Here is an 18444-nt window from a genome sequence, read left to right as displayed (position 1 = left end):
AGAGGTTTGGTTAATATATCAACAACTTAATCTACAGTAGGGATGTGATGAACAACTAAGGAGTGATTTAATACTTTTTCCCTTACAAAGAAGATTTCAAATTCTGTGTGTTTGGTTTGGGAGTGTAGGACATGATTATGACTTAATGCAACTACACTATGATTAACACAATAAATAATAGGAGTGGTACATTATATTTTGAGTTCATGAAGAAGAGATTGCAGCCATAGGATTTCAGTAGTAGTAATAGCAAGATTGCGGTATTTTGCTTCAGTACTTGAATGACCAACCAAGGTTTGTTTCTTAGACCACTAAGATACAAGAGTAGGACGCAAGAATATACAAGCACTAGAAGTGGAACAACGATCATCAATGTCAGATGCCCAATTTGAATCACTAAAGGTTGTGATAGAGTACTGATTTTGTATTAGAGAGGCAGACTCAATGTGTAAACCACAAGACAAAGTGCCTTTCAAGTGATGCAGAATACGTTTAACAACTTTCTAATGTTCAAGAAGAGGTTGTGCCATGAATTGACAAAATTTATTCACATTATACCCAATTTATGGTCTCGTGATGGTGACATATTGTAATGCACCAACAATAGAGTAATAAAGAGAGGGATTATCCATATATTCAGAACCTAGTTTGGAGAGTTTGAGACCACTGGGAAGATGGGTAGTCATACCTTTGGCAATAGACATGTCAGCGCGATGAAGAAGTTCACAGATATACTTGCCTTGAGATAGAAGAAAAGAGCCTCCCGAAAGTTGTTTAACCTCAATGCCTAAAAAATATTCAAGATGTGCAATTTGTTTTAGAGCAAAGACCGAACTCAATTTGGAAATAAGTAATTGAATCAAAGTTTGAGATGAACCTGTGAAGATGATATCATCTACATAAATAAGGACATAGAGATTGTCAGCATCAAAAGTTTAAAACTAGCAATTTCTCTTTAAATAAAATATATATGTCAACCTCAATGTGAAGGTAACCCTTGTTCAGAGTAATTAGGAAAGAAATTTTGATTTTTTTATAGGCTAAAAATGGGTTACAAAGGAAGATAATTTTTTTCTTGATAAAGAAACATGGTCACACATCATTTCAACTTATGATTGTTTTACTTTCAAAAGCTTTAATCCAAAGGGAAAAAAATAAAATCACATTAAAGGTTGCCCCTTGTTTGCCCTTGCTTTTTTTGTATTATTTTATATTTTTTTGTCTTAATTTTTGCTGAGACTTCCCTTTAGGGTTTTCAGTCTAGCAGATTTTTCGTCATTTTTTTGTTTTCCTTTTTTTTTTCCTGTGTTCAGAGACTCACTCCAATTTGAATTCATTATAAGGCACATGCCCTCTTTATGATGGTCCTCAATGGAATACAAAAGAAAGATTTATCGGGGGAAATGAATTTGAGCAATTTCATGTATACAAATTATAGCAATGTTTAAAAAATATGCCACTTTTCATAAAAAAATTATTTATTTATTCAACTAATTGATTTGACCAAAGAATAATTTATTTTCTCCTTTTATTTTCTTTTTCACTTTTCGCAAGATTCCATGAATTTATTAACAAAAAATGGGAAACAATTAATTTTGAATTTATTGTAGTGCAACTTTTTTTTTTCAGGATGTTGTGTTGATGCATGTTATGTGTTATGCAAGGTGACATGAAAATATAAGATGTTAGGAATTTGGAAGTTACCTATACACGTGTATATATACTAACAACATATGGATGCATGTTATACACTAGTCTTTCTACCCGTGCAACGCACGGGTTATTTTAAATGTAATATTTTTGATAATAAGAATTGATTTTGTAATATTTATTAACTTCTAAAGTTATAATATAATTTCTTTAAAAAAATAACAATAAAAGAAGACCAAATTACATACCTATCATCTATTTTTGGTTAATCAACTTTATAACTTCCTTTGGTACACAAATTTGATTACTTCTTAAATCAGCATGATGTTCATTGTAAGCCTTGGACTTTACGCAATAGATCCTGCATTGAACAACAAAATTATAACAAATATTTTAATTACAACAATAGATCATGCATCTATATTTATACAAACTTTCAAATAAAAAGAAAATTAGAAATGACATACCTACAATGTGTTCATTGTCAAAGAGTTTCAAAAATTTCTTTGTAGACAACAATTTTAGTTGTGTTTGTGATATTTCCATTTTCATCCAATATAAGTATTTTCAATCCTCTCTTGGTTTTCACTCTAGAAATAGCAACATATAGTTGGTCATGTGTGAATACAGGTTGTGGAAGATAAAGTCCCACTCTAGAAAGTGTTTTTCCTTGACTTTTGTTAATTGTCATTGCAAAGCATAATGAAATTGGGAACTGTCTTCTTTGGAATTTGAAAGGCAATCCTGAATCAGATGGCACTAAATCCATTCTTGGAATAAAAATTTTGTCACCAATGTTTTTTCCAATAATTACAGTTGCAGAGATTACATTTTTACCCAGATGGTTGACTTGCAATCTTGTGCCATTGCAAAGACCTTTTGCTTGATCAATATTTCTCAAGAGCATAATTGGCACACCTGTTTTGAGCTTGAGTTTATGATTTGGTATCCCTGAACATTTGATATCATTTAAAAATTCAGATGTAAACCATTCAGATTGAACTTCATCTTGTTCATCAGATTGGCAAGGTGTATCTGAACTTAAATAAGTCACCTCTTCACCACCTAATAAAGACAACATGAAATCATTGACTTGCTCTACAGAATCATTAGTTGGGCACAAGATTGCTCCATCATCAAAATAATTTGGATTCATCATGTTAACCACAAATTGAGGATAGACAAATTCAACCAATGACAATAAAGGTACATCTGTATTTATAATAAGTAGCTCTTCTGGAATTTCTACCATGCACTCACCATTCTCATTTACATCCATTTGGCCATCTCCAATTTTCAATATCCAATCAGCGAATTCTTTGATATCATTGGCTGTTTGATTGTTTGTTGTTGTACTTAATCTCATGTTCTTGGACAGTTTGAGCACTTTACAACAATTCCATAACTCTGAATAGTTGATGGCTAATTTGATGATATCAAACCTAGATCCTTTCTTTATAACGGGTAGAATTTGTCTGAAGTCACCTCCCAAGACAACTGCTTTGCCACCAAATGGTTTGTCATTATTGGCATCATCAACATTTCGCATAATATCTCTTAGTGTTCTATCAAATGCCTCAAAGCACATTCTATTCATCATTGGTGCTTCATCCCAAATAATTAAATTGGTTGCCATCAGAAGTTTAGCACGGAGAGTACCTTGCGCTATGTTGCAAGTTGATTCATCATTAATTAACAGTGGGATGCAGAATGTAGAGTGTGCTGTTTTTCCACCAGGAAGTAGTAAAGAAGCAATTCCACTTGATGCTACGTTCAAAACAATCATGCCCTTACTTCTTAGAGCAGCTGACAATGTCTTCCACATAAACGTTTTACCTGTACCACCATAGCCATATAAAAAGAAGAATCCTCCCTTCTTTGAAACAACTGCTGTCATGATATCCTGATATACATGCATTTGTTCATCATTGAGTGCTTTAAGCAAAATATCATGTTCTTTTGCCATGTCTTCTTTATTGTATTGCAGCTCATCAACAATAAATCTGTTATTGAATGTATGTACATCTGAAATATCAAGTTGAGGTAATGAAGGATAATCTTTCAAACATCTACCATTTGACATTAGCATTTCTTGTATTTCCATGAGACATATTTTTTGTAATTCAGCAGTCTCAATTTGAAGACCTGCATGAACAAAATAATGCAATTAAAAGATGTGTTTTTATTGAATTACAAAAATAACAATATAAAATACCTGGTAATCTCATTTCCTTTCTCTTTTGGTACAAAATTCCATCACATAAGATACTCCATGTAGAATTCCAAACTATATCTGGTTTAGAAATTGTATTCATGGACAACAAAGTAACAAATAATCTTCTAAGTTGATACCCCGAAGCAAATTCACTTGCTTCTTTGATTGCATCAATATATTCTTTATCGTTTGCCAACAATCCCAAAGCATAGCAAGCATCTTGGTATGTTTCATCAAATTTCCCATCAATGGTCTTTATGCTTTCATAATCAATACAACCTTTTTGAATTGTGAGTAATATCCTCAAATAATAAAGTTCTCCAGAGCCCGAAGGAATATAAGTAAGTCTACCAATGTTGTAGCCTTTCTTCCTTGGTTTCCATTCTTTTTCTTTAGCAAACCACACAAATTTGCTTGGAAATTCAGAATAAGTCAATTCTTTTCCTTCTGTATAAACTTTGTTAGCCTCAAACCAAGCTAGAAACATTGTGTTAGCATTTTCGTACCTGTTGCAAATCACATTAATATCATCATATAAACTTTGTTAGCCTCAAACCAAGCTAGAAACATTGTGTTAGCATTTTCGTACCTGTTGCAGATCACATTAATATCATCATTATCTTTAAACAAAGTTGATTGTTGTCCAGGAAGATGGAATGTCAATCTCTGAACAGGAGGCCATCTGTGATGGATGTCAAAAGCAAATATTCGCCAAGCTGCTTCACATGGTGATAGATACCTACAATCATAATACCTCTTGATCTCATCAATAATGGTTTCTTTGTCACATTGTGCAGAGTTGTTGCTTATTTTAAGAGTAGCTCTGTCAGGACCCTTGTTGACATATTTGAACAAATATTTTATTGAATTGGTCTTGTTGCAATACTCTGTATTCACGTGAGCTTGATACCTCATTAGAAGTGGTGGATTGTAAGGAACAACACTTCTGTTGTCCAGCTTAATTCCATTCTTCTCAACAAATCTACCATTATCAAGTCTTCTATAGCATGGATATCCATCTTCATCAATATAAGTTGAAGATGTGAATTTTTTAGGATAAAATTTGGAACATCTTCCTTCTTTCATGCATGGTGAAGTATATCTCGCAGGTCCGCATGGTCCATGAATCATGTAACTTGCTACAACTTTTTCCAATTTTGGATACAAATCCGCATTGGGCAATTCAGCTGATATTACTTTATCAATATCAGTTGAATTTTTCAATTTGCTTTCTCCATCCAACCATAAAAGTATATGTGCATGAGGTAAACCTCTCTTTTGAAATTCTACTGTGTACATTCCTGCATATATAACAGAACAAATTAAATAGTTTAAAAAATGTAATTTCAAAAATATTCAAAAAGTCTATACTAATGGTTATAGAACATACCTGCAGTGGTTTTTCCAAAGAAGTCCTTTTTTCTGAAATCTGTCATCATTTCATCCAGCTTCATTTTGAATACTCTACATACAATATCAGGTCTATCTGATGGTGACAACCCTTTTGGTAAAATAAAGTCTCTTATTTCGCTCCAATTGACATTGCATGTTATAGTAATGAACAAATCAGGATAGCCAAATTTTTTACAAATAGCCATAGCATCTTGACAATTGTTGAACATGTATCTTGTACCACCAGTGAATGAAGCAGGTAGTACAATACGTCTTCCAATTAAAGAAGGATCTGTCTCTCCTCTATTAACAGCCTCTTGTAATCCATTAAGAATATCACAACGAATTAACTTTTGATTAGCTCTAATGAACGACAGTCGTTGTGCTTCCACCATTGTATAACAATCAACCAAAAACTGTTGGAATAATCGACATGCATTCACAATATTTCCAGGTTCTATAGATCTTTGTTGTATTCTAAATGCAATAAATTCTCGCAACGAAATTCTAATTCTGACCCTGGATTGACTTCTTGAATGAGACTCTCTGATTGGAATATCTTCTTGATAACCATCTTCTCCATATGGAAACATTAGAGGATACTGAAGTGGAATGAAAGCTGTGTGAGTTTCATGCAGTCTTGTTAATTCACCAGAAAATTTTTTGACAATGATATCTCTGCCTACATCCAGATTGCCAAAATCACCAACTATTAGAGCAGCTATTTCATCACATGAAGGTGTGTTGTATACTCTAGGGTCTTTGTTTCTGCCTCTAAATAGTCTTAGTATGAAATCTGATTCCATATGTTGCAATGACAATTCTCTTACTCTTCTGAAAGATTTCGCAAGAACATTGTGAGTGTCAATCATTTGAATCAAATCAGCAACCAATGATTGATCTAGATCAGATTCCTTGCTGTTAGACCTAAAACATAATAAAGAAAAGAAATAACTTAATAAACAGATGTATTTCAGCAAATAACTTGAGCATATATGTTACTCATTTCAACTAAGTTGAAATGCTTTAGTCTGTTACTCAATTCATTTTCGGTGTCATATATGTAAAGTTGTGCAAACTTTGGCTTTGATCCACGTTCTGGCAATAAACTTCCAATACGACGATAGTTCTGACCATTAAGAATAAATTGTGTTGAAGCAGAACCATTGTTCATTGAAGTATCTATCTTACCACCAATTGAAGTAAATGAAAACATGCTATTGTACAGTCTTATATTCTGTAAAAATGATTTACTTCTACGATCTACACCATTTAACAAACCTTCAAGAAGATCAGGTGGTTTTTTTAGTAGTGGAATTTGTACTTTTCCCTTTTGACAACATAATGAAAATTGAACTTGCTTTGATGTGTTACTTTTTTCTGCTCTTTCTTCATACCACAGTTGAGCTTGACAGTATTGGCATTCCAAGCAAGGATCTCCAATATTGAGTAGTTCTGAACAAAAACATAAAGCATTAGCACCTCAAGTAATATTTTATGTATGAAATTCTGTACAATTTTGTGTGACTTTACCTTGTAACTCTCCTTTGCAATACAACTCGTTTGTAATTGTAGTACTTGTACTATCTCCTACAATATTAGCAAAATGAAAAGTAATTACTAATTTAAAAAAGGAATTTATTGAAATCAATCACTTAGCAATTCAAGATCTGAATTACCTTCATATGTTGTTCTTGTTGAATCATCATTTCTTGTGTCTGAACAATGTTGTTCTGTTGTTGTTTCATCATGAAGATTGAATCTGTTTTGAAGTGATTGTATGACTTGAAAAGGATATTTGACAACTTTATTGTTAGAGACAGAATATGAATGATTTTGAAATCCAAATGTGGCACCTATGGAAAAGAATTATTAAAACAATTATGTTATATTCAAAGTCATTATCAGTATGAACTTTTGTATATATGAGTCAAACCTACTTACCTGCACTGCAATTGTAATTATTTTGTACATAACTTCTGTGAATGCTATTGCTGACAACTGAAATCATTAAAAAAAATGAATAGAATCATTAGAAATCATTAAAGATCAATGTAGAAATACAGCTAAATGTAGAAATTTACCACAAGGAGTATTGTATGTTATAGTAGAAGCTGAGGATTGTGAAGTCATTAAGTTTATTTGAATTGGATCTTCAACTAAAGTAGTTGAAGAATTTGATATATTGTTTCCAGACACTGCATTAAAATAAACAATTGTTTATAATTTGTTAAAGTGATATTGCAATAGTAATCTTAAAAAACAAACAAATATAACTTACCAATTGTTGACTGAAATCTTGATTTAATACTGTGAAAATTATTGTTGTTTTCCAAATCTGAAAAATGTTTATTGTAGCAGCATTTTATGTCCAACAATACAAAACAATACATATGGCATTCATGTAACAACAATGTAACAACACTGTTTAAAGAAAGAGGTAAGAAGAAGAATACTTACTAAGATGCAACTCTTGTAATGGCTTCCTTTGGATACTGTTATGGACTAATTTATCAGATTCACTTCTTTTATCTATTATTAAAACAGCAAAGATATTTGATTATCAATCTATGTTGTGAAGTTCAAATCAAAATATATTTTTTCAAATAGAGAAAAAATGAACTGAAATTTTTATACTTTGAGAACAATGGTTGGCGATTTTTGGTTTTTTTCTTGCATTCTGTTCTTTGTAATCTGCAAAGAAGATATAAACATAGAAATGCAGAATTTGTAAATAAATGTTTGATGAAGAGATTGTGCAGTCAAATGATTCAAGGTCTATGTTAGAAGATTACCTGCATGTTGATTACTTCTTGCATTAAACCTTTGTTGTAGCACCAACTTCCTCCTCAGCCTTGCATTTTTACAATCGTTTTCCTCCATTTCAGCAGAAAACATATGGAATACTTTCAAAGGTGTCAATGGAATAAACAAAAAGAAAGATAAGTTGACTCAATGGATGAGAAAGTGTTCTCTGTTTTATTACTATATTGGTGAATGATTTTTATAAACTTTTTTTTGGAGATTGTACCTCTAATCACAATTTTGGAAACAAAAATATTTGTAATTGTAATAGGAAGCAATTGTAAGACTACCAAAAGTATTTAGCAGTAGACTAAGATTATAAATAGTAAGAGCATGCAGTGGTGACTGGTAATAGATCAGAAACATTCATATATATAGTAATTCTTTGATATTTGATTTGTTCTTACAGGGAACAAAAAATCTGCTTTTTATGTAGGTACTACAACACGTCTTTTTTATGCAGTACTATATATAGTAGAACAAAAAGTACAGTTTCATACCAAGTATGTGCCATTCTTTTTTCATGATGTCTGCAAAATTATAACATGTATCCATAATGTATGTTTACGTATAACATACTAAACCAAGATATATCCATACATGTATGTTTACTTATAACATATTTAATTATGTTTAATTATAACTCATTTGAATATGTTAAATTAAATTCTAGTATGTATGAATTAGAGTCGATGAATTAAAGATTAAGAATAAACTTTTGATTGGAATTCATAGAATTTGAGACAATGTGCAAAGAAATTTCATTAATAACAAAATAGAACAATACATATGCATTGCTGAATATATATGAACTTGTAGCTTGAAAACTACCTAAGTAGCAGACATGAAAACAAAACTAATTATAATTAAAAGTTTCAAATAACACCATAAAAGAAACTGTAAATTAAAGATTACAATATGTAAGCACTTTGACATTCTGATTGCTTTTCATCTAATCAACTTCAAACACCAAGTCAATAGGTTGATCAAATCCATGAGCAGTACAAAATTCCTTCCACCCACTTCCTATTTTGTTAGACTTCTTTGGATGATTTCTCAAGAGTAGTTTGCACTTCACTATTTCGTGCGGTCCATGAAGAAGAATGTATTTAAATCTTCCTTGACGAAGATAATTGCCAAAATCAGAAGGCAAATCCTAACACATAGAATGTAATTAAAGAAATCAATAAAAATTATTTATCAGTTTAAGATATCGATTAAATTTATTTAAAAAATTAAAATACATTAATATAAATATAAATGAAATGAATCTCACCAGATGGCTAGCATGGCATTGGTTTGGATTCAGAAATATGCAAAAATGCAACTTCGGTCCATTGAAAAGTGGTTCATCTGCTTGAAGTCTTTTAAGAAAACGTCCAATAGATAAAGGTTTGCATTTACTTGGAAAAACAGTGATGTGGAAGCAAGAATGACCAACATATCCAAAATAAATACTGTGGTTATCGTGTAGTTCATAAAATTCCCTTAAATCATTCCATCCTCCTATTACCATTGGTTTCTATAAATTCTTGTTATAAGTGACGACATGTCTATTGCGTTCTTCATCTGTTAAAGTCCATTGACGTTGAAGATCGTGATCATAAAGAATGGCGAATGCATGATCCACAAACCCAACAACCTCCAAGGATATAATTTATTTGAACAACGACATAGATTAGTTGAAGAAAAAATGATAATATAATTTCAAATCCGTGAAAAAAAATAAGAAGAGTAGAAGAATTTTTGTAAAACCAAAACTGTATATAAAAATATACCAAAGACGTACCTCATCCTCAAGGTGGATAATACAGAACTGGTACCTACTCATTCTATTAACAACTTGTTCTTGGTTGAAGTTGTTGTCCATTTGGTAGGACTTTCAGAATGGAAGTAGAAATAGAGTAGTAAAAATGGAGAATATGACGGAACTTATCTTCAAGTGTGGTTCTGATGGTAGAATGAAGATCATCATTTATAGAGGAAAAATCCCCCATGAAAAGACGGGACGATTACAAATAGATTTCAAAACAGTAATGTAATTATTACTTTGGAAAACGGGAAGACCATTAAAAGCACAATATAAAATATTACGTTATAAAATATTTTAAAAATATAATAATATCATAATATAATATAATATATAATAAAATTAAGACTTATTTTTAGAATAAAGTAACAACCAAAATCCATATATATATAACATATAGAGATAAATATTAATATATATATCTATATATTATATTAAGACAAATGGAATCAAAATTGACGTAGTAAGTTAATATATAATAATTGGTTGTAAATTTATGATATATTAAATTTTTTTTTTAGATATATGAGAATGAAAATGGAATTTATTTAATAAACTTGGTAACCATTACAAAGAAAAATGATTCAAATTTGTGTATGGCAGCCAATTCTGTTGCCATAACTTAAAATGTGACAACATTTAATTAGTTTGCCAAATATATATTATTTATGAAAACCAATGTAAATAAGAAATGAGAATTTCTAAATTCGGTTGTTTAAGAAAAATATATGATGCATTTATGAAAATAAATATAACTAATAAATTTGAATTTCTAAATAAGTTTATGATAAAAGTTATTTTATTATTATAATAAATAATTGATAAATAATTGATGGTAAAACATAATATCACTTTTAAAACGTTTTGATGTAGCTGGCAGTAAGTTTGTTGACAATAATTGAAAAATGTCAACAATATTTGACAAACCAGCGGATGGAAGAAATAAAATTATACAATTTGTAACAAATAAAACCATAATAAAAGCATAATATAGTAATAATCAAATTAAACATCAAAGTTATAGTTTAAAGGAAATTGAAGACATAACCATGCGTACACATATTACAGTCCCAAATTGTCAGACATAAAAGAAATTGTCTTCAAATATTAAAACTAAAATCATCTATTGTTTGACTATTTTTTCCTTCTTAATATTTCTTTTTAGCAGCTTCAGTGGAACAGTGTCTTCTTCGATGAATTCAAGTGATAAGGTCTTCTTTGCAGATTATCTCTTAAGTGAAGTGTTACCATCCTCATTCGTAGCAGTATCTTTGATTAAGTCAGCAGATTGGGATGCACACTCAATTGTTTCTTTGGTAAATCTAACTAATAAATCCTATAGTACAGTTTAAAAACAAATAGAATTAATAAAATAATACGTCATTAACAAAAAATGAAATTTACTAAATTTGTATACCTCGGCAATATCAACAGTAGACTCATTGACTACACGCTGTTTTTCTTCACTCTGAAAGATTGTTCAAGTTTGAAAGTTTGATCGTTCCTACTTTCAACTTTAAACAGCAGACTTTTATTAACTAATTCTTCAAACTCCTTAGGAAAATTCCCACAACCATTCATCTACGATAACAAAGTAATTTAAAATCATATTCAGAGAGATATATCGCACTATGCTTATTACTGTATATATATAAGTTGATATATTCAAGAGTATACCTTATCATGAGACTCTAACATATCAGCACAGGTTTTTTTGAAAAGGGTGGTTGCATCCCTATCAAACAGAACAAATGTGGTGGAATCGGATGAGTCAATAACTCGAACCTTAATCCTATATCTGTAAAATATATAAAAGTATTAATTCCCAAAAGTGTAAATTATAATCATATATGTAAATTGGCATTAAGTTTAATAAAGTTAAAGTTAACCTTGGAAAGACTTTTATAACATGCTTGTTACACTTCTCGCAAAAGAACATCTTTGAATCTGGATAAACAGCTTTGTTGCAAACACAAGCCGTATACCACCAGTCATCCTCATCCAAGATATGGTTAATGGTTCCAAACAATATGAAAGTTGCAACCTTTGAATATATAAAAGATTAATGAAAAAAGGTATTGACAACAACAAAATTACATGAAATAATTTAGAAGTCATTCTAACCTCTTTACAATCTTTAAGACCTTGAATAGTCGTCCTAGGTGTAAGAGTTAAAAAGTCTTCTTCCACAGTATGTTTGGAAGTCTGAGACAACTGCGTTAATCCTTGAGAGGGAGATTCATTGTTCTCAATCATCCTGGGCAATACAAATTAAAGTTAAAAAAATGGATTAACTAAAAAATTAGAAAGTATTGCAATAAATGAATAACAATTTGAACATTACCTTGATTTAAGTTCAGATGCCTCCTTGAAGTTAACATTGTACTTAATCCTAGTGCAGAACTTGCAATTTTGAAGTTGAACCTTATCTAAATTTAAAAACATAGTGTATGTGAAAGTACCATGGTAATAAAAATTGTAATATAACAAAAGTAAAAGAAGTCACAGAAGTTTACCTTGAAAAGTTTTGACTTTCGCAAATTCTATACTTATAGCACAATTTTGTACTTCTCCACTTGAAAGAAATACATTCAGTTCATCGACATAAATACCAAACAAAGTACATTCTATTCGAAACCTAAACATTCAATAAATGTTATGTCAAATCATTATTTAAACAGAAATAAAAAGGTATGTAGTATATCATAGAAATAAAATACCCATCAGCTTCTATTGCAATGACATTTAATTTTGTTGTCTTTCCATCAACTTGCAATTCTCTTTCAGTACCCACTCCGACCAGTAATCCCAATACATCTAAATAAAAAATAATAAAAGTCATAACATAAAATGACGAAATAATTGTTGATAACTAAAATATATGAATGGTAGAAAAACAAAAAATATTAAGTTACCAACTAAATAATCAGTATCGAATCCAGTGGTTGTCAATAATGACAAAGGTGTGTATTGTGGTTTGACATCAGGAACCAAGTTACCATCAAGCAAACTAACTTTGGTACCAAACTGGAAATTAATCTTATAAGGGTGGTGCGTAGTTCTGTATATTCCAGAATTTGGAGCAACACTGAAATTTTGTATGGCATAAACATGACCTTCAGAAATTTCAGTCTGGAATTTGTAAATTAGAGTACGTCTGATGGAAGCATGTATTTTAGAACCCTGAAATACATCAATATAATAAAGATAAAGATGTTTAACATACAGATATTTTGTTCATAACAATGATGGTAAATAATTAGACGAATAATAATCTCTTTGTCTTGAATAACCAACTCCATGGAAAAAGGACACCTCTGTTTAGTGAAATCTGGAACGAACCATGAACGTATCACCCTAACGATGATATTCCAGTTCTCCTTTTCTGGAGTAACTTGGCTTACATTTTGAGTTTGCTTTTGAACTTCAGAGAGAGACATGTTGATCTCAACACAAAGATATTCAAGAAATGGAAGTAAAAAAGTAAGTACTACATTGGTGACATATTTAAACTCACATAAAAAAGATAATAAAGAATTATAAAATATTTTAGTAAGAAAAATAAAAAAAATAATAAAAGGTTCAAAGCAGCTATAGAGTAATATATATCTGTTTGGTCAAGGATAGTAAGAAAAAGATAACATGAATTTGGCAAATTTTGAAAAAGTAAAGGTTCATACGTTATTGGATTGTAAAATTTGAAATGGTTAAAGAAAGCAAGAGGTACAAAAGCATTAAGTAATCTGCAAACATGGAGTAATAGACATGACATGTTAATAGAAAAAAAAAATTTGACCTATGTTTACAGAAATCATACTATCATTTTCTTGTGAAAACTGCGAAAAACAGCTATTGATGTCAGAAACCAGTAATGTGTTGCAATGGTTTTTTTCAGAGGTTTCATATAAAAGGAAAATAAAGCAAAAAAAGCTTTCTGATGAAGATGAACCATTAAAAGCTTACTTTGAAATGAAAACATTACCTCTTCGCGTGATGTATTGAGCAGTGAACCATTAATTGAATCACTAATATGGAAACAATGAAGATCTGGAAAAAAGTATGGCTGCATAAACAAATAATTTTAAGAAAGAAGCAATGTGCGAAGATGTTTTTTCAGGATTTGTTAACAAATGAACAAAATGTACAACTGTACAAAAGAACATATGAACTGCTACGCTTCATGTCGAACTATATTTGTTATCAAAAACAAATGAAGGACATACCTTTCGTGGAATATGGTTTGTATGAATCCAGACTTGGCAGAGAAAAGAGAACAGTTATTTGGATGAATAATAATTAATTAAAGTGTACAAAACAGTGTTATACACAATATACAATAGTGCGAGAAACTTGCTGGAGAAGACAAAACGGTTGGATAAATTAAAATAATAATATATTAATAACAAATATTCAAAATAACTAAATTCGTATAAAGAATTAATAAAGTAATACATATCAGGGATTGGTACGGAATAAAAAGATGTGGAAAGAATTAAGAAATTTCTCGAGCAGTGCAAAAGTCATATCAATCTACTTTTTTAAAATCATATTAATTTTTAGTTATAATTTTTAAAAATGAGATGTATCTGAAATAAACCATGGTCATATGTTGTAAAATATAAAATTTAATTGAAAAAGCTTTAATGAATGATATGACATTTGGGGGTCTGACATGAATTAAATGGCAAAGATATTCGAGATTATATCAGATTTAAACAGTTGTATTTACCAATATATATATATATATATATATATATATATATATATATATGTAATGTAAAAAAAGTCTATAATAATTGCTACAAAATATTACATTGGCCATACAAAATAAGTAATACGTTAAAATAATATTGTTTAGGGATGATTTCAGAGGCCATGATAATAGTCAAATATATTAAGAAGCACATTCACATGGCTGCTTGGTTCTTCACCGTCAACCTCAAGAAGTATTATATCTCTTTCCTGTAGTCCATGTAGTTCACAAAACTTTTTCCATCCACTGCCAATCTTCACTGATCTTACTCTAATTAACAACTTGCATTGAACCTGTGCTTTTGGACCATAAAGCACAATTTCTGAGAATTTACTATTGCGAAAATACTTACATAAGTCTGAATTCAAATCCTGCGAAAACCAAAAAAATATTATTACAAAACAAAATTATATATACATTAAAACGAAGATTACAAACAAACAAAATTAATGGTAAAAAGATTACAAAAAAAAGGTAAGAAAGATCACCAGAGAGCTTGATTTCCAGTTGTATTTAGAAAGGCGGAACTCAAAGTGAATTAATTTTGACGTTGTGAGTGGAAGATTTGATCGAACATGACTTTGAAATTTTTGCAAAGTAGTTTCTGAACAGTGATCATAAAGGTGTATTTCAAAAACAGAATTTCCAGTATGCCTTAAGTAACATACTCTGTTTATATCATAGAATTTTCTTATATCACACCACCCATGAGTAATCCTTGGATTATAAATATCCATGTTGAAGGTAACATGGTGCATATTACCATTGTTATCAGAAATTGTCCAAACTGGACCCAGTTCACGGCCTAATGTAATGACAAACAATCGGTTCACGTCACCAAAATCCTTCAGAAAAAAGAGAGTTCATGAAAAATCTATTATTTAAATTCAACAGAGAATAATAATGATGAATAATTTATAAGTGATGAATTAAAAAAAAACCTGTTCTTCGATGAACATAGTGAAGAATCCACCCTTCCACTTAGTTGCAAGTATGGATTGATCACCCAATATGCACTGTTTCGTCGTCATCTAAGTAGATGGTATAAAATATTTAAAATACATTGAAAAACAGAAAACATCATCATCTGAGAAGTGTAGTTCATAAAAAGGTAAAAGTTTAACATGGTTATGATGAAAAACAGAAAATCACGAAACAAATTTTTTGATGTGGACTGTGAAGAGAAGTGTAGTTCATAAAAAAGTTAAAAGTTTAACATGAATACGTTAAAAAAATTTGTAGAAGTGGTTGATGATGAAAAAGAGAATATGACAAATAAAGAAAATGATGATGATGATGGAACAGAGAAAATGATGAAACATTGAAGATGATGAAACATAAAAGTTGCTGAAACAGAAAAGATGATGAAACATAAAAGACGATCATCTACAACTTGTCGTTCATAAAAATATAAAAGTTAAACATGCATACCTTTGTGTAATGGAAAACGATTTGGTATCAGAAAGATTAGCCCAGATGAGTATGAGAAAAATAAGATAAGTTGAAAATTGTAGAGGAAGGTGCGGTTTTTGACTGTGAAGAGAGGTATTAGTAATCAAATGTGTTTGTGATATGGAAAAGAAGATGGTGAGGATAGAGCAGTTTAAAAATGTTTGTGCAATGGAAAAGAAAATGGTGATGATGAAACGGAGAAGATGATAAAGAAAAAGATGATGAACAGAAGCCTAAGTAATAAAAGTGTAATAATTATACATACATACCTTCCGTGTAATGGAGAAGCACTTCTGAAAATCTGATTTAAACAGATGAACACAGATGAGTATACTTGAAAGAAGAGTTATTTGAATGTGAAGAGATGAAACGATAATCAAAGAGTTTTAGTGTTTATTGCGTAGTGCAATCATGATTTTCGTCTTGAAAAGTGTTTGAATGTGAAGAGATGTACCGCTAATCAAAGCGTTTTAGTGCTGATTGCGTAGTCCAATCATGATTTTCGTCTTGAGAAGTGTTTGAAGGTGAAGAGATGTAGCGGTAATCAAAGAGTTTCAGTGTTGATTACATAGAGCAGTCATTAATATCGTGTTGAAAATTGTTTGAATGTGAAGAGATGTAGCGGTAATCAAAGCGTTTTAGTGTTGATTACGGTAATCTGGTCAGTGCATTTAATTTGATCTTGAGAAATGAAAAGAAATTTAAAAAAATGAAACGTTTGTTGGCTTCTGATTTATTATTTAATAATTATAACGTGTAGCAGAGGAGATCCACAGTTTAGTAATCATTATCTCGAGCAGTGCGATATTTAATGCATTTGAAAACTGATTGACAGGTTGATTTGAAGACAATTAAAACCACTTTTTGAAGGCGGTGGAATACAAAAAGCTTTCTAAACAGTCATTTCAAATTTCTATTTCAATTAATATTAAAAAATGGTTAAAAAGATTATAATTCATTTATAACTTATAAGATTCTAATAATAATAATTAATCATAGTTCATTTTGTGTTATGGTCATTATTGTTAAGTAAAAATGAAATTAAGAATAAATTATAGTTACTAAAATTAAGACGAACAAAAAATAATACAAAATAATAAAATACAGATAATAAAAGAGAACAAAATTTAACTTATATATTGAGATATATAATAAATGAATACAAACTAAGAGTCCAATATAAAAAGTTCAAACTAAATAAAATAAAAAATTACAACTTTAAAACCAAAAAAGTGGATAAAGAACTTTGATATCTCTACTTGTTCTTTCACTTTCAACTTCAAAAAATAATTCAGGGTGATCCTCTACAGAGAGTTGATGAAGAGCACAAAAGTCTTTCCAGCCAGATCCTATCTTAACAGACCTACATCTTATTATCAATTTACACTCGACCTTGCCCCTGGGTCCATGTAAAACAACAGAAGAAAGTCCACTCTTTTGGAAATAAGTAGCAAATTCTTTCTTCAAATACTGAAAAAAGAATGTCAAGAGATATTAATTATTATAAAGCAATGGAAATTTAAAATAATATTAAAAATTCAAAACTAACCAGGTGGCTTGCTTGACAGTAGTATGTGGATAGTTCAACAGTAAAATGGATTAAGTTTGACATAGAGAGAGGACGACGTATGGCAACATTGTTGAGGAACTTGGTCTTGATTCCTGTGTTTGCAGAACGTTTAGAGACGTGGATTACGAAAGATGAATTTCCCACGTATTTGAACACAACCAACTTGTCTGACTGATCTCCATAGAAAGATCTTAGTTGGTTCCAGCCTTGAGTAATCATTGGAGTGTGAATATCCATGTTGTAAGTAACATGGTGAACATTACTTTGGTAATCCACAACAGTCCATTTAGCACCAAGGTCCTTCCAATAGCGTATGATGAAGACTCGGTCGACGTGTCCACAATCCTTAAAAGATTACTAAGTTAAGAATAAATAAATAAAAGTATTTATTTAAAATTGAATAAAAAAATATACCTGGTCTTTCAAAAACATAGAAATGAATCCGCCAACCAGATCTGAAGAAAGTATGGATTGTGGTGTGGGCATGGGTTCCATTGAAGCAGAATAGGTTGGTGATGAAGTAAAATTGTAAGAGAAGAAAATGGTTCATAGTAGAGAAATCAGATGTCTGACTTTGAATTGGTAAACACAGGGAATATATATAAAAGAAATAGGAGAAGTCAGACCTGTTGGAAGTATCCGTACAAAGTGAATAGTCTTAAGTGGTAAAAGTAGAGGTTAATAAATACGAATTCAAAAATTAAACGTGAAATAAAAAAAAAATTATGAAACGTCGTAAAAGTATAAGTACAATTTTTTAATGTAATTTTGTAATGTTGCTTTTTTTGAGGATGGTG

At 30.4% G+C, this 18444-nt stretch overlaps 2 protein-coding genes across 2 annotated transcripts; both read right to left on the bottom strand.

Annotated features, from left to right (window-relative positions):
- Positions 1-2132: 2132 nt before the first annotated feature.
- On the bottom strand, positions 2133-8140 carry LOC114175053. Its single transcript, XM_028059807.1, has 12 exons — positions 8053-8140; positions 7895-7951; positions 7539-7595; positions 7342-7455; positions 7202-7258; positions 6937-7113; positions 6791-6847; positions 6243-6712; positions 5256-6171; positions 4455-5166; positions 3866-4371; positions 2133-3795 (listed from the first exon to the last, which is right to left on the bottom strand). The coding sequence occupies exons 1-12, from the start codon at positions 8138-8140 to the stop codon at positions 2135-2137; spliced, it is 4872 nt and encodes a 1623-aa protein (XP_027915608.1). The 3' UTR covers positions 2133-2134.
- Positions 8141-11318: 3178 nt separating this feature from the next.
- LOC114175052 (replication factor A protein 1-like) lies at positions 11319-17884 on the bottom strand. The gene is made up of 15 exons (XM_028059806.1): positions 17627-17884; positions 17463-17547; positions 16347-16378; positions 15567-15656; positions 15294-15470; positions 14784-14996; positions 13855-13935; positions 12788-13055; positions 12593-12689; positions 12389-12510; positions 12217-12301; positions 11997-12129; positions 11762-11916; positions 11550-11670; positions 11319-11453 (listed from the first exon to the last, which is right to left on the bottom strand). The coding sequence occupies exons 1-15, from the start codon at positions 17882-17884 to the stop codon at positions 11319-11321; spliced, it is 2052 nt and encodes a 683-aa protein (XP_027915607.1).
- Positions 17885-18444: the final 560 nt, after the last annotated feature.

This window comes from Vigna unguiculata, chromosome 3 (genome assembly GCF_004118075.2).
Source record: "Vigna unguiculata cultivar IT97K-499-35 chromosome 3, ASM411807v1, whole genome shotgun sequence".
In the NCBI taxonomy this organism is placed as follows: domain Eukaryota; kingdom Viridiplantae; phylum Streptophyta; class Magnoliopsida; order Fabales; family Fabaceae; genus Vigna; species Vigna unguiculata.
This window is presented reverse-complemented; position numbering and strand designations above follow the sequence as displayed.